The sequence below is a fragment of the Enoplosus armatus genome, chromosome 5 (assembly GCF_043641665.1).
Source record: "Enoplosus armatus isolate fEnoArm2 chromosome 5, fEnoArm2.hap1, whole genome shotgun sequence".
Classification (NCBI taxonomy): Eukaryota; Metazoa; Chordata; class Actinopteri; order Centrarchiformes; family Enoplosidae; genus Enoplosus; species Enoplosus armatus.
This window is the reverse complement of record NC_092184.1, coordinates 21,783,572-21,798,615: the sequence shown is the minus strand read 5'-3', so window position 1 is coordinate 21,798,615 and position 15,044 is coordinate 21,783,572. Positions and strand designations below refer to the sequence as shown.

Below are 15,044 nucleotides of genomic sequence, written 5' to 3'. Positions count from 1 at the left end.
TCTGAGTAGACTACCCAAGTTCTCCTTTTTCACTTTCCTCAATAACACTTTGGTCCTTATGGTGCTTATGGGTGTCCTCCAGCGCCTAATATGGTGTTTCTCAGGCAGTTAATGATAATTAAGGTCCTGTGAATATGTCATATTCATGATATATGTGTTTGCTTGAATCTGGTGTAGGTTATATGTCAAAATGTTCGTTATGCGCAACACAAATTAATTTTATGGATTTTCTTTTTGTAGGTTGTAGGTTTGTAACTTGACCTGAAATCCTGTGTGTCATAAAATGCCGAATGATAACGAGTCCATCTTTTTTTCTCCAAGGTAATGCCGAGCCAAATAACCAATCCTGGAGATGCCGAAGAGAAGAGATATTCTTGCCATCGTGTTGATCGTGTTACCCTGGACTCTGCTCATCACTGTTTGGCACCAAAGCGCTATAGCTCCACTCCTCGCCATCCGTAAGGGTACGCAGTATACTGCACTCCACTGGCAATATCAAACCTGAAGTGGGTCCTCGAACCTAACACTGCACTTCAGGTTTAGACAACAGGTCGTTCATTTAGAGGCACTCACTCACCATGACCATCGGCTTCATCAGAGCTCAATAACACTTGTCCAGTCATTGTAAACCTCATCAGTGTGGATTGTTTATCATGAAGACTTCAAGTCGTCATCACATATACGCTCTCATACATCTAGGAGTTGTTGTATATTCAGTCTGTCAGTTGAATAGAATTCATTCTTCAGCTGTGCCTCATCTGCATTCATTTTTCTTACGCTGATAATAACTTGTACAGTACAGTATGTTACAAAACAATGCAACACAGCATTCACAGCCCTTCCACTCTCATGCCTTGGTGTGACGCTCTACCACACACACACCCACGCACACGTAGCATGCAGTATACAGCGGCATGTCAATCATTTTATCCGTTTAGGTTTAAACTATTCCCCAATTCCACTCATTCAAATTCAGTGGAACTGGATTTCAGAGTTTGTTTAATCAGCAATTTGAAATAATAAATGCCTGCTCGATTAGCTTCATGGAATATCTTGCGTCCACGTGTAATATCAGCTGCACGCCAGTCTGACTCATTAACACACACACTCATGAGCCTCCCAATCATCCCCCAGAGACCACAAACCAACTGTGTAAAATGTCAAGTATGCTGCAGAGTAAACAAACCCAAATTAGAGCGACAGCAAATCAATAGAGCTCTTTGCCCTCTTCTCATAATGTCATGAATGCACACACAGGGGTTAACAAACAAAACAGGTTTACACAAACGACCCGAGGCTGTCTGGAGTTAACAGAAGTTACAAATTATATTAAATCATTTGATTTTGCAGGTTTATCTACACACCTAAAATAGTGTCTGATTATTTGACAATCATAGAAAAGAATGCCAATATTCAGAAATATTTTTCCTCACCAAATTCAGACTTAGACTTTTTATTAATCCCACAGCGGGGAAATTTACACGTCACAGCAGCAAAGACAGAAAGGTGCAGAAACACACAGCAGACAAGCACTGTGTCAATAAGAATTAGAAGTATTTTTTTTAAAAGAAACAACAATATACAAATAATAAATACAGATATAAAAAATATGGGGGACAAAATAAATATATACATGGAAAAATATAAAGTATGTACAAATTGTGCAGATGTACAGTATGTGCAGTTAAACAGTCTTATAGCCGTAGGAATGAACGACCTGCGGTAGCACTCCTTCTTACACCGTGGGTGTAACAGTCTGCTGCTAAAGGAGCTGCTCAGGGCCCCCACAGTCTCGTGCAGGGGGTGAGAGGTGTTGTCCATGATGGATGTCAGCTTGGCTAACATCCTCCTCTCCCCCACCTCCTCAATGGAGTCCAGCGGGCAGTCCAGAACAGAGCCGGCTCGCCTAATCAGTCTATTGAGCCTCCTCCTGTCCCTGTCCGTGCTGCCCCCCCCCCCAGCAGACCACAGCATAGAAGATAGCCAAAGATACCACAGTGTCATAAAAAGTCCGGAGCAGTTTCCTGCACACACCGAAGGACCTCAGCCTCCTCAGCAGTTGGAGGCGGCTTTGGCCCTTCTTGTACAGGGCCTGAGTGTGATCAGACCAGTCCAGTTTATTGTTCAGGAGAACACCCAGGAATTTGTAGTTCTCCACCACCTCAATGTCCAAATTCCCTAATTTTGATATCTTATGGGATACAGTGAAGACACAATGAAGCATAAAATAATACTTTTTTTGCCAGTGTTGTCTGACCCAGCTCTACACATAGGCTTCCTTTTGTGTGCTCTTAAAAGAGAAGCTAGAGGTTTTTTTTGGCAGTGTGCTCGCTGGCAGCTGCTGTTGAACATCTGGCCATCAGCAGATTGTGTTAATCTACGTGCTGCAGAAAAATCCTCCTTATGTTGGAGGTGCGAATGGAGTTCGGGCAGAACAGTGACAAAGATTGCCATTACCTGTGGCACAATGACACAAGAAATTAACAACCTCAGTGATCCTATTCTATCCATAATGGCCAAACTATTGGTTAGCCAAAATATCACAGCCTGGAGTCAACTCAGAATGTGTCAACTGACTGTATGTCTTGAGTAAGCGGTGACACATTTTTCTCACATTCAAAATTGTAATTACCTTCTTACAGAAGAAGGAAACAAGATAAAAGCAGTGTGTCGTTGCACAACATTCACTACTGTAGTGCTGCAGCTGCTGGGAGCTTTGATTATTTATTCTGTGTAGTGACTGTCAAATGTCAAACATGACCGCAAAGGTTGAATAACCAGAGAATCTCACCTGAACATTCATAGAGTGCTGCACTGACTCCATGTGCCACTCTAAAATAGTGAGCGTCTTTTAAGAACAGCTGGACAAAAGGGACACCCAATGTAACCTATTTCACCTCACCCCTGTTTTAAACAAAAACCTGGCCTAACACCTAAAAAGCCTAAAAAAGAAAGAAAGAAAGCTTCCCAAGGTTTCTTGTGAAAGCGTTAAAACACACAGAAAAAACACCAAACAATAGCTGCTTCAAAGTATGACAATTCTACAGTGTTTTTTATTTTTATTTTTCCATGCTTATATCTAAGCACATCTCCAAAAGGAAAAATAATTAGAAGTGCATTTCTGTTTATCTTAGTTTGGTATAGTTCACCAATCCCAGCTGAATACTTCTCCTACTTTTTCATTTGTGTTGACTCCATATAACCAGTGTGCATACACATAGTGTGTTTAGTAACCACCAATGCAAACATGTACATTTGAGTAGAACAGAAAAAGAATCACGTTAAAATGTCCAACCCGTACTTATGGAGTCATGTATGAGCCAAAATATCTTGCTACTTGATAATCACAGCAATTTTAGTCATGTTGAGGGATCTCTGGGGCAAAATATATGTATAATATATGTAAATGTGAACATCAGGACTTGCAGGAAAGTAACATAGCGATGGCAAGCTAAGGGAACGGAGGGGGCAGGCAGAGGATGAGGGAGTCTGTGGTGGAGTCTGAACATAAAAAGAGGGCATGTCTACTGGATACACATACCCACATTTTTCTTTCTTTAGAGAGAAAAGCCCAAAGGCAACACTGGGGGAATAGCAGGGCTCATCTCTCCCCTCCCTCTCCTTGCGCTGTCTCTCTGTCCATCAGCTGTGTTATCCTCTCACGGTGCCTGCTTTCACTTTTTGCAGCCTGTCACCACCTAGTAAAAGAGATCTTTATCATTCCAGAGAGGCTTGCAGTCCGCCACCACCGGCTCTCAGGTACACTTTACCCCCATTGGGTTTAAGTCACCTGAGGCAAATATACAAAGGACAGCCCAAGGTTGCACTAATGCCTTACATGTCTTCTTATCCCCAAATCTGCAGATGATGGCGTCGAGGGCAAGAGGGAGGCAGGCGGCCAGGCGCAGGACTCCAAGGAATACTGTGCCTCAGATAAGGACATTGTGGAGGTGGTGAGGACAGAGTATGTGTACACGCGGCCTCCACCCTGGTCCGATGTGCTGCCTACCATCCACATCATCACCCCCACATACAGTCGACCGGTGCAGAAGGCGGAGCTGACACGGCTGGCAAATACCTTCCTCCACGTTCCTAACCTGCACTGGATCCTGGTGGAGGACTCACAAAGGAGAACGCCTCTTGTGACGCGGCTCCTCCGAGAAACAGGGCTTAACTACACCCACCTCAATGTAGAGACGCCCAGGAACTATAAGCTGCGGGGTGACACTCGGGACCCCAGAATCCCCAGGGGGACCATGCAGAGGAATCTGGCCCTGCGGTGGCTGAGGGAGACCTTCAACGCCAACAGCAGCCAAGCTGGAATCGTCTACTTTGCGGACGACGACAACACATACAGCCTGGAGCTTTTTGAGGAGGTCAGAGCTGGTATACAACATCACTCGTGCTGCTCTATCACTCATGTTCATTTCATGCATTTTGTATCGTTTGATCCAAACAAAATGTTTCTCAATGCAGTGCAGTGTTGAGTGGATGTTTGCTATGTTACATCAGTGGCAGAATAAGCTCCATCATAGTTGCTTAAGTGTCCTTATAGATCCCAGTGTAACGACATTTACAAATGGAAGTCCTGCCCAGATTCTCACAGTAACCACACCTCTACCCTCTAAAATATTTGCAACTTTAACCGTAAACCTAATCATCTAAGGCCTATACCCAAACATAACCATTTGTAATCTTAATGAAAAAAAAAAAACTCTCTGGTTGGTACTCAAACAGGAAGTTTGTACCCACCAAATATGTTGCCAACTCTGCACCACTATTGAAAATTCTCAAGCTCCATCTACCTTTCAAATGCTGCACCACTGATGTCCACTTGAGTTTCAGAAAAACAAACCATGTGCAATTCAGGGGGCCTGGGAGATTGAACTGTTCCCGGCAAAAACACAGAGGACAGCCGGTTTTGCCTGTTTAGAAAAGCTTGAAAGCCCAGCAGCCGGCTAACAGAGGAGTGACTGGAATTGATGAGGAAAGCCGAACATGAGGGAACCCTCAGCGATATATTATGGTCCTCTTGTGCAAAGATCCAGCAAAATAAAACTGACAGCACTTTGAAATGATTACTCTTTTACTCCATCCCTGTAACTTTATTTCAATATAAAGTATTAAGTGATACATACAATATATTATACGGCACTTCCCAGCCATATACTGTAGGCATCTGTGAAGCAGTTACTTGAAGCATTTTTTTTGGCTCTTAACAAGCAAAGTCAGGGATCTGGAGCTAGTGGAGAGACGTTTGGGCATGTAATCAGAACATCTCAGACCATCCATCTTGACATCAGTTGAATTACCTGAGCGGACACGGTCTAGGTCCTCTGAGTATTAGCCTCAAGTCTTGTTAGTAGTGCGGACAGGGTCAGTAAATGGAGCGCCGGGTATTGACGGGGCCTGTCATTACCTTTCTCTGGGAATCAACCAAAGTGCTCCGTCTCCCTCAGAGGCCCTCCATCACCTCCAACAGGCCTATTTATGGGCCAGAGTAACGGCCCTGAGGAGGGTGGGGGAGAGAGACAGAAAAAGAAAAAGAATGAAAGAAAAAGAGAGGGTGACAGCCAGATAGACAGAAAGCAGAGAGTTGACTGCAACTACAGTATAGTCTGCTGACACCATAGTAAAAATTCAGTAGTTTACTGACACCATAGTAAATATTCAGAGTGTCTCAACAGCTTGAAAACAGATAAGCGTTTAAGTGACTGCTCCAGTGTGGAGACAAGGTTGAAAGAGTGAGCAGTGATGCTAAAAATTGGCCCATCATCTTCTCCTGGTTAATCTGAAGTGAGCTAATTCTTTGTTTTTTGAGCGATTACAAAACATTTTCAAATCTAATTGTAAAACAAATTAAACCAGTTAGAGCTTGTTTACATGCTGATGAGCTGTCAGCATCAAACCAAACGAAAATACCATGTAACAAAGGAAAATAGTCAAATCACCCATAAAACCTCTCTCCTCTTTAAACTCTAAAATTAGGTGAGACCAGATACAGTTGCAAATTTGTTATGCTTTGAAGATAAGTACATGTACAACAAGTTTTAAAAGAAGATGAACTGGTAGTAAAAAAAAAAACAAATGTCAGTGCCACATCTGGACAGTTCGTAGTTTAACTGACCTCATCTTAAAGTCCAAAAAGGTCAATCAATGCTGATCCTCCATTTAATAATTGTTTCTATTGTCTACTGTACGTGTGTTGACAGTAACAAAGAGAGGTAGTCAGGGCAATAGCAGTTTGCTGAGAGAATGCCTCACTTTCATTAAAGTTACAGAAACTTTCAGACCAACACACGTGAGATGTCTCTGGCATGAAGTCTAACATCATGGGCAGTTCCACAGGAAGTGAATTCCGCACTAATTTGGCCTTTCGCTAAAAAAGTTAAACAGGAAGTCAAACACACAACAACTGTAATATTCAGGACTTAACTTTACAATTTGGCTGCGATTGTTGCCGCCTACTCATACCCACAGTGTGAACACTCTCTCAGTCTTCCGGTGGCTCTGGCACACACAGTCCTTTATTAAATGCATACTTTCTAGGCCAGGCCTTAATGAAAACTAAAAAAAAAATCATGAAAAATTCATTCCTCACAGTTACAGTACATCACCCTGTAAAGAACTACATGAATTATTGAGGCTTCATGAGAAATATTTATGTTCCCTTCCCAAAGCACAAAGTTATTTACTGTTAAGCTATTTTTAACCAACACGCTTTCTTTTCCACTCCAGCTTTTAAGAATACATGTTAACAACTTAAATCCAAGAGATTGGAGCAACCACATAATCCGAATCATAAACTATCATTAGTAATGAATATATTGATTGAATCATGATTTAAGGTATTTCATTGATATTAAAAAATTTGAATTGATATAACACCCTGCTCTACTTTATCATATGTTAAAAAAAAACACTTAATTTGGAATGTAGATAGTCAACTGGCTCCCTTTGCAATGCAAATTGTGGTATCCATCAGCTTAATTCTGCATATTATAAGCTGTAAAAAATACAATTTTAATTAAGACAATCTAAATAATGAAATGGAATTGTAATCAGGATCCTATCACCTAAATAACTAGCACTTTTCTGTTGTTTGGCCAAAGACTTAAATCCACAGACTCCTCCGACGGCAGCAATGGATGACAATTCTGTTTTGTTTCATCATCTCTGCACCCTTAAGGACTGATTAATGCACCTGGATGCCTGCCTTTTCTCTCTCTCTCAGAATCAGAGGTTTCTTTTCTTTGTATCGCTTCTCTGACTGTTCTGAAGCACTTTGTCTCTGAAGGCCTCTCTCTGAGTGGAGCAGCAAGTGGAGCTTAAATGCACACATAGGTAGTCAAATATAAACTGTAGCAAGAGGGAAGAAAAAAAAAACTCTGTACATCCTATACACCAGAATGTGGCGAATGTTACGTTATCATTTGCTTTTTTACTCTAGCTGATATTCCCACCAGAGGCAGCAGGCGGAACGCTCATTTTCACATTTCCCATAGATGGGAAAATGACAAGCCTGCAGACGTCGCCTGCAGAGAGCCTGATTCATGCTTCCTTTTCATTTAAGTTGTACGTATTTCTATGAGGGACTCAGGCAGGTGACGTTTGGGCAAAATGGTTCAGTGGCTGGATCCAACAGCACCCAGGTGTTTATATATGAAGCAGTATGAGACAAACCACAGCATTGCTGACAAAGCACATGTAGGACATGTAATAGAGAGAAAAAGAATATGAAGAAAAATGTATGTCAGACAAAAAAAAACACGTGATCCCGTGAATAAAATTATAGCAGCTCAATCACATGGACACATGCATATAAGCACTTGATCTCTCTTCCACCATTAACACCCAGAGCTCATTAAGACCGAACATCCTGCCAAATCTTATCTGGGTGCCTGGCACAGTTGTTTTCCCTAAAGCTCAAATCCACAGATTCCCATAAGCCCCCGGCTCGCTTCGTGCTGTTTACGCTCTGATCCCCTGAACTGACCACACAGCAGCCCATCGGATCACACACCAACCTAACACAGCAGCTCGTATGCAAACATGATTCTGAATGTATCTATAGACACACATACTAGATACTGTACATGCACTTGCACCATTATTTTAAATAGACCTCCCACCAGAGATCATCATTATTTCTGCTGCATTGAGTTTGATTAAATGACTAAAACCGTCCTCTTCCCTCACTGTGAAAACGTAGCCTACCTTTTATGACTGCAGCAGCTCTTGCCAGAAAGGCAAAGACTCACTGAGAGGCAGACAAAGAAAAGGGCGGCAAGATCATTTGAAGCTGGAAGATTAAAGGACAAAAAAAAGGAGGATGGCGGTGCTGTACCTTAAAGAATCCTCCTCAGCCAACCAGTGACGAGAGCTACTTGCTCTAATGGCTTGGCTCCTTCAAAGTCTCTTGGCGCTGTCCGCGTTTACTCCCTTTAAAGATGGTTGTGTCTAATTATCTCATTGTAGGGCAGCTGTTGAACAATGTGTGCGATCTGCTTTCATCTAACAGTGTGTCAGCTGCGCGTGGCACAATGGCTTGGCCAATATTCACCGTCTTTCAGAATGAATAATAGCAGCAGCTCTAAAAACCCCCGTCCATGCTCTGCTGCAACGCTGGCAGCTGATGCTCAAGTACTGTGTCTCACTGTCATGTACACTTTTTCAGATGACTAATTCTCTCTCTTCCCTCCTCTATTCCTCTTCTCGACTCTCCTCTTGCTAGATGAGATCGACTCGGAAAGTTTCTGTGTGGCCTGTGGCCTTTGTGGGCGGCTTGCGGTACGAGTCCCCCAAGGTCAATGCAGCTGGAAAGGTCTATGGCTGGAAGACGGTGTTCGATCCCCATCGGCCCTTTGCCATCGACATGGCTGGCTTTGCCATCAACCTGAGGCTCATCCTCTTCAAGCCACAGGCGTATTTTAAGCTTCGCGGGGTGAAGGGAGGCTATCAGGAGAGCAGTTTGCTCCGGGAACTTGTCACACTCAACGACCTGGAGCCTAAAGCAGCCAATTGCACTAAGGTAATTTCTTTTTTTTTATGTTTGTCGCTGCTAAGCACAACTGTTTGTGAGGATGGTAAGGAGTGGTGCCCATACATCAAGGTAAAAATAATTTAGGTCCTGCATTCAAAATCCCATGAAGTAAAAGTACAAAATGTACCTAAAGTATGAAGAACTGCAGAACAAGTAACTGATACCATAACTGATAGATTATTATATATGCCATTATTAACCGATTGTTATAAAAGATGCATCAGTGTATAATCAGCATTTTATTGGTGTAGCTGGTTGAGGTGGAGCTAGTTTTAACTACTTTTAACTAGGATTTTTTTTGGCACTTAACGCCTTTATTGGACAGCTTAGGTGAAGAGACAGACAGGAAACGGGGGGTGGGGGGAACAACTAGAATCTGTAATCATAGGTAGTAGTGGTTTCCTAACAGGCCCTTCTGAAGGGTCACAAAATAAATCTGGGGGGTCGTGAGATGTTTAATGGAGTAGGAAAGAAGTAAAAGTTCTGTTCTATACAAAAATGGGATTTCAGTTTCTGCACTTTTCCCTAATCTTTGCTTTTTTTGTGAAAGATTGGATAATCGTCATCTTTAGGCATCAAACTGTTATTTAGATCAAACCATCTGAGAGGTTTTGAGAGAAAATGTCTCTTTAATGGAACTGCTAACAACTCGTGGACATCTGAAACATAAGGAGCCCCAACTACACGCTGCTTTTTGTAAGAGGTAACCAATTGGTTCAGTCTTTATAAGCGTATCATATGTGTTTTGATTGTAAAATCCTAATCTGTAAGGTAACAAGTATGAGTAAAAAGTATTTTTTAGCAGAGTTATAAAGCAGCAGAAAATGAAAACTTAATTTCCCCTCTGGCTGTAGCATAACAATAACATAACCAGGTGATGCAACCTTCAAAAGGTTTTGTTAAATCTGTCGTGTTTACTGTCAAGTTCTGAGCCATTTTAGCAGAATATATTTCACCAATAATTCATATTCAGAGGAATGAAAGTGATAAGAAACCACAATCTACTTTTTCACTGCTGAAATCAGGCCTACTGAATGTCACCCATAGCAACCGAGAATTGTTATGTTTTCATAAGTTATGTAATGGCAAACTTTGAAGCTTTATGCTACTAATACCATTGCAATTACAATGCTTTGATGATGCAAGATACAGTACCACTCATAATGAAAAACACAAGACTTGTGAAACAATGAATCAAGACAGTAGAAACTACTTCTAATATGGCTCCCTTAAAAGACACAAGACTGAATGAATTATTAAAGGAATAGGTCGACATTTTTGGAAAAAAATTCGCTTTCTTGCCAAGAGTTATATAAACTTTAGAGGTACTAGCAGGCTGATTTTGTTACCAGGCTAGCTGTTGCTATGCTAAGCTAACCAGCCGCTGGCTGTAGCTTCATATTTAGCCTACGGATATGATCTTCTCATCTAACTCTCAGCAAGGAAGCAAATAAGCACCTTCCCCAAAATGCCAAACTATTTCTTTAAAAGAAGACCAAATGACATTGAACCGCAGCACTTGATAAATATGTAATTTAAAATTTTCTTGCAACATTACATAATTGTTCTTTGTTTGCAGCAAATGAGCTTCTTTTCCTTGATCACCAATCAGGATAACAGTGTATATCATACGTTTTTGATGTCTTAGGCTTACTTGATGAAGTTTCCTGAGCTGGAAAAAAAAACACCCAACACATTCATGAGGCTACTGGTTTGCACGTCCCCCCCCCCCCCCCCCATGTTCCTCTTTGCTGGCCATGAAAACATGAAGATTTTCTAATGGTCAGAATGTAAATTAGTGCGAATCAAAGTTGGATATCATTGATTATATTTCTCACACTGCCCATGTGCACACACACATTGGAGTAAGAGGCGTGAGGGCAGCAGCAGCAGCAGAGAGGTTCTTCTCCATGCCCATCCACCATTCCTGCTTACGGCACTTTGGTCTGGGTCACATCACTGAGCCTCTCTCTGAGCGAAGAGGAGTCAGCCAGAGGGCTTTAGCTAGCCAGTATCCACACCACAATCATCCCTACACACACACACACACACACACACACACACACACACACACACACACACACACACACACACACACACACACACACACACACACACACACACACACACACACACAGACAAAGAGAGGGGGGGGGGGGGGGGAGGAAGGGAGAGAGAGAGATACTTTCAGCCAGCTTTTTCTCCTGCTCTCCCCCAGCCATTCAGAGGGGTAAATGAAAAGAGGGGATTCAGGGAACGGCTGAGAGAGCGGAATTGGAGTTGGGGGGGAACGGGGAGGTAGGGGCGTCACACTGATTACAGATGAGCGCAGGGACGGACAGAAGGGCGGGAGGGAAAGCGGAAGGAAAAAAAAATGGAAAGTCGTGCATGGGCATCTCTCTTCCTTATAATCTAGCACTTCAGATGTGAGCGTGACGATTAACCTCCCCCTACACCTGAGCAAAGTGGGAGTGGGCTCCTGGCACATCTCAAACACACCCTATGCATAATTCATGCATGCTGCCACGGCGAGATGAAAGGAAGGAGGGTTCCAACACAGAAAAGAGCGGGGAAAATGAGCTTGACACTTTTTTTTTTCCTCCCCTGTTCCCCTTCCCATCCTTTTCCTGGATGTTTGTCCGGTCTCTGGGGCCAAATGAACCCAGTCTGAAGGCTTGGTAACACAATAGAATATAGAGAAGAACTGTGCAAAGAAGTGTAGTGCTACTGCAAAGGTAAAAGCCTCATACATAGTGCGTTGAAACATTTTGAGTCGGCTGTCATTTGAAGGTAGCCATTATCGTATGGTCAGGAGGGCCAAGCTGAGAGGGCTGTGTCATGTTTGTAAGATAACACACTCCCATGGTCCCTCTTCACCCCCTTCCTCACTAATGCAAGGTTCACGCTCAAGTAGCTCTTTACACATAGACAGGTCCTGTTGGAGCTATAACCAGAACTGACTGTTTTGGAGAACATGATGCAGAGTGGGAGCTGAAAGGGAGAGTAGACCGAATGAGTGCATTAAGAGAACAGCATGTTGCTAATGTTGCTGTTGTTTGCGTTTTATTTTCTCACCAGATACTTGTTTGGCACACGAGAACAGAGAAACCTGTCCTTGTAAACGAGGGGAAAAAAGGATTCACAGACCCCAATGTGGAGATCTGACCATTTCCCCTCAGACTTAACGTGGTAAGTAAATTACATTTTGAAAGACCTTCTATTACAGACCTGAACCCTTTTTTCTCCATCAGCAAATTTCCTCCTGAAGTGGAAACGGAAGTGTCATGATCATTTTCACATGCTCTCACAAAGTTAGACTACAAAAAGAGCAGGTGTTCTTAATATCGCCTAATACACCGCGTCTGTACATTCATTTTTTAATGTGCTTTCTGTTAAGGCACAATTACAGCAGCTGTTGTTCATTATTAAATGTCACCAATTAAATAAACAGGTTCAATTAACTTAAATCACAAGGCTTAGCGCTCTTTCTCAGCATATCTTAATCCTTTCTCTTGCAGGTGGTTGGCCTTGGACCTGCGCAGGAAGGAAACGGCAGAGTCTCTTGAAGTGCAACCAGCGCTCATGTCTTAATCATCAGAAAAAAAGAGGAAATGGGGGCCTTTTGAATGGGGATTTAATCCTCTTGACTGAATCTGACATTTTTAAAATATGGACTAAAACAGTACAAATGTATCATATTAAAGCACAGATTAGTAAGAGGCGGCAGAAGAGACGACATAAAGGACGCCTCACGGGGTCTCGGCTCGGATAGAGACGTGACCTGCACCTTCACGGTACAACGGCCCGCTGAGGACAACCTAACAAAAGAGACAGCACAATATGAAAAGCATACAGCCAGCGGATTCAACCAAACAAGCAGGTTAAAGAATATCCTTCACCTCAAAATAAAAATAAAAAACTAAGGAAAGGAAACACATATTGTCTGGGTCTGCACATGGTACAAAAGAGAGAGATTCCTCTTGGATTTAAGGACACGACCTACATCATCAGCCTGGATAAAAACATGACTCCAAGGACACATATGTCTCATGTGGATTTTCCTTTGAACAAACACAAACATAGCGAGGGAAGGAATGTTCTTTTGATAACTATGAAATGTTTGCTTTAATTTAATTTAATTGGTTTGGGTGTTTTTACGAGCACTTGACTTGCTAGTTCAATACTACTGACTCTTACCTACATTTACTCTTGGGTTGTCATTGTTCATTTTATAGTGTCATTGTAACTCATACATTTAAGCCGCCCGTACACTTGAGGAGAGACTGCTGTTTGAAATGTACCCCTTGTTGTGCTTGGGAGCTGAAATGTAAATGTAAACATCAAAAATCCTAACACTCTTCTTAGCACTTAGAAAATACACAAATGGTGTTCCTTTGTGGCAACATGTGTAAATACTAATTCAAAATGAGAACAATCAGAGGACACATTTTGACAAAAGCATTGTAATTACTGTATTTATATGTAAAAAAAAAACAACAAAAAACCAAGTCTCTTCTCTTTTCCCCCCGGTGAATTCCTCACAATGACACACTATAAGGCACAGGCTCACTCTCGGTTCACAACACATGGGAAGAGTAATAGCACATCACTGGTTTCATTTGATAATAGAAACTCCACTTTGTGACACGTTCATAACACATAGACAAGAACTTCAAATCAGCTACACGGTAGACTCACAAATTCTGGCCAAATTATCATGTAAGCTTTCACGTAAAGTGTCATTTTTGACATTGCAGGGAAACAGTGTCATTTTAATGAGTTCATATTTCCCCTTGTCTATGCTCGCTCACATGTACACAAAGCCACCACTTAACAAGGGTCAGCTGTGTGCAAATACAAACCAGAGCAGGATGAAACGCCGTCAAAGCATTAGATTTTACTCGCTTGTCAGTCCCTCCTTCTCTCCAAAAAAGGACACTTTACTGTGATGTGAAGGAGACAGAATTCCCAAAAAAGGTACATTTAGATGCTCAGGCTACATCTGCTGACTTTTAATACAACCCACCTTCACCACTTATACATGGCCCCAAATATTTTGTTTTTTTATAAACAACTTTGGCTTCCACTTATGAAATGAGATGAAAACATGCTACTCTGAATTGACAGCAGGCTAAAGAAAAGCACAACAAAAATAAATCTTATTTTTGCTAATGATTTGGTAGCAACGTTGACACGCCATCTCCGGTATTGTGGACTGATGTCTGTATCTCGTGTTGTTTTTGTTTTGTTTTTTTGTATTAGTATCCGTCTGTTGTACATTAACTGGATCACAGAAGGGAGTCGCTGCACCTCCAACAACAGACATCAGTAGCTATGACGCTGTGCGGATGAACACTGTAACAAAGTTATTCTACACCTCATATAATAGAATCTCTCCTCCACTTGATAAATCATCCGTCTAGTGCAATACACAGTGGTGGCTCTTATCTAACATTGCCCGGCAGAAGTAGCTGGAGATAATTCAAACACTGAGCCTCTGTACTGTTGCCAGATTATCTCTGCACGCCCCACCCCCCACCCCCCCCTTCAACACACACAACCCAAAATACACTGCTGCAGTATGAAAACTTACAAAGACATTACAGCCTCTCGGGCTCATCAGCCGGAGAAAGCGTGTTATTACATATTTCACTTGGAATATGATAAGATACACATTCAGACAATGGCTGTATTGTATCTCTCATCAAACTGGCTGTTTTCATTGACTGCATGATATTACACCGCACAGGGATCGGTCATGGAGATCACAGACTATCTTTGGGTTTGTTCTATTCTTCAACTTGCCTCCCGTTATTTATTAAAAAACCAAATTTAATATATTTATTTATGTATTTATTTCGAGTGTGGATGTGCAATTGAATCCTTGCAGGGGTTGCCCTTAAATCTGTAATTTCTCTCTAAAAAAAAGCATGCGCACATACAGAGTACTGGACATATGGATTATCATATAGATCAATAATAGGTTAGTGCTACCAACAGG

At 42.0% G+C, this 15,044-nt stretch overlaps 1 protein-coding gene across 1 annotated transcript; it reads left to right on the top strand.

The window, feature by feature from the left end:
• Positions 1-352: 352 nt before the first annotated feature.
• Positions 353-12,208, top strand: LOC139285301 (galactosylgalactosylxylosylprotein 3-beta-glucuronosyltransferase 1). The gene is made up of 4 exons (XM_070905847.1): positions 353-464; positions 3,865-4,376; positions 8,735-9,031; positions 12,122-12,208. The coding sequence occupies exons 1-4, from the start codon at positions 353-355 to the stop codon at positions 12,206-12,208; spliced, it is 1,008 nt and encodes a 335-aa protein (XP_070761948.1).
• Positions 12,209-15,044: the final 2,836 nt, after the last annotated feature.

What these genes read in the sequence shown, in the direction of transcription:
- LOC139285301 (XM_070905847.1), top strand. Translation starts at nt 353, where the DNA reads ATGCCGAAGAGAAGAGATATTCTTGCCATCGTGTTGATCGTGTTACCC. An exon ending in GCCTGGAGCTTTTTGAGGAG is followed by an intron (nt 4,377 to 8,734) that starts GTCAGAGCTGGT and finishes TCCTCTTGCTAG; the next exon opens with ATGAGATCGACTCGGAAAGT. An exon ending in AAGCAGCCAATTGCACTAAG is followed by an intron (nt 9,032 to 12,121) that starts GTAATTTCTTTT and finishes TTTTCTCACCAG; the next exon opens with ATACTTGTTTGGCACACGAG.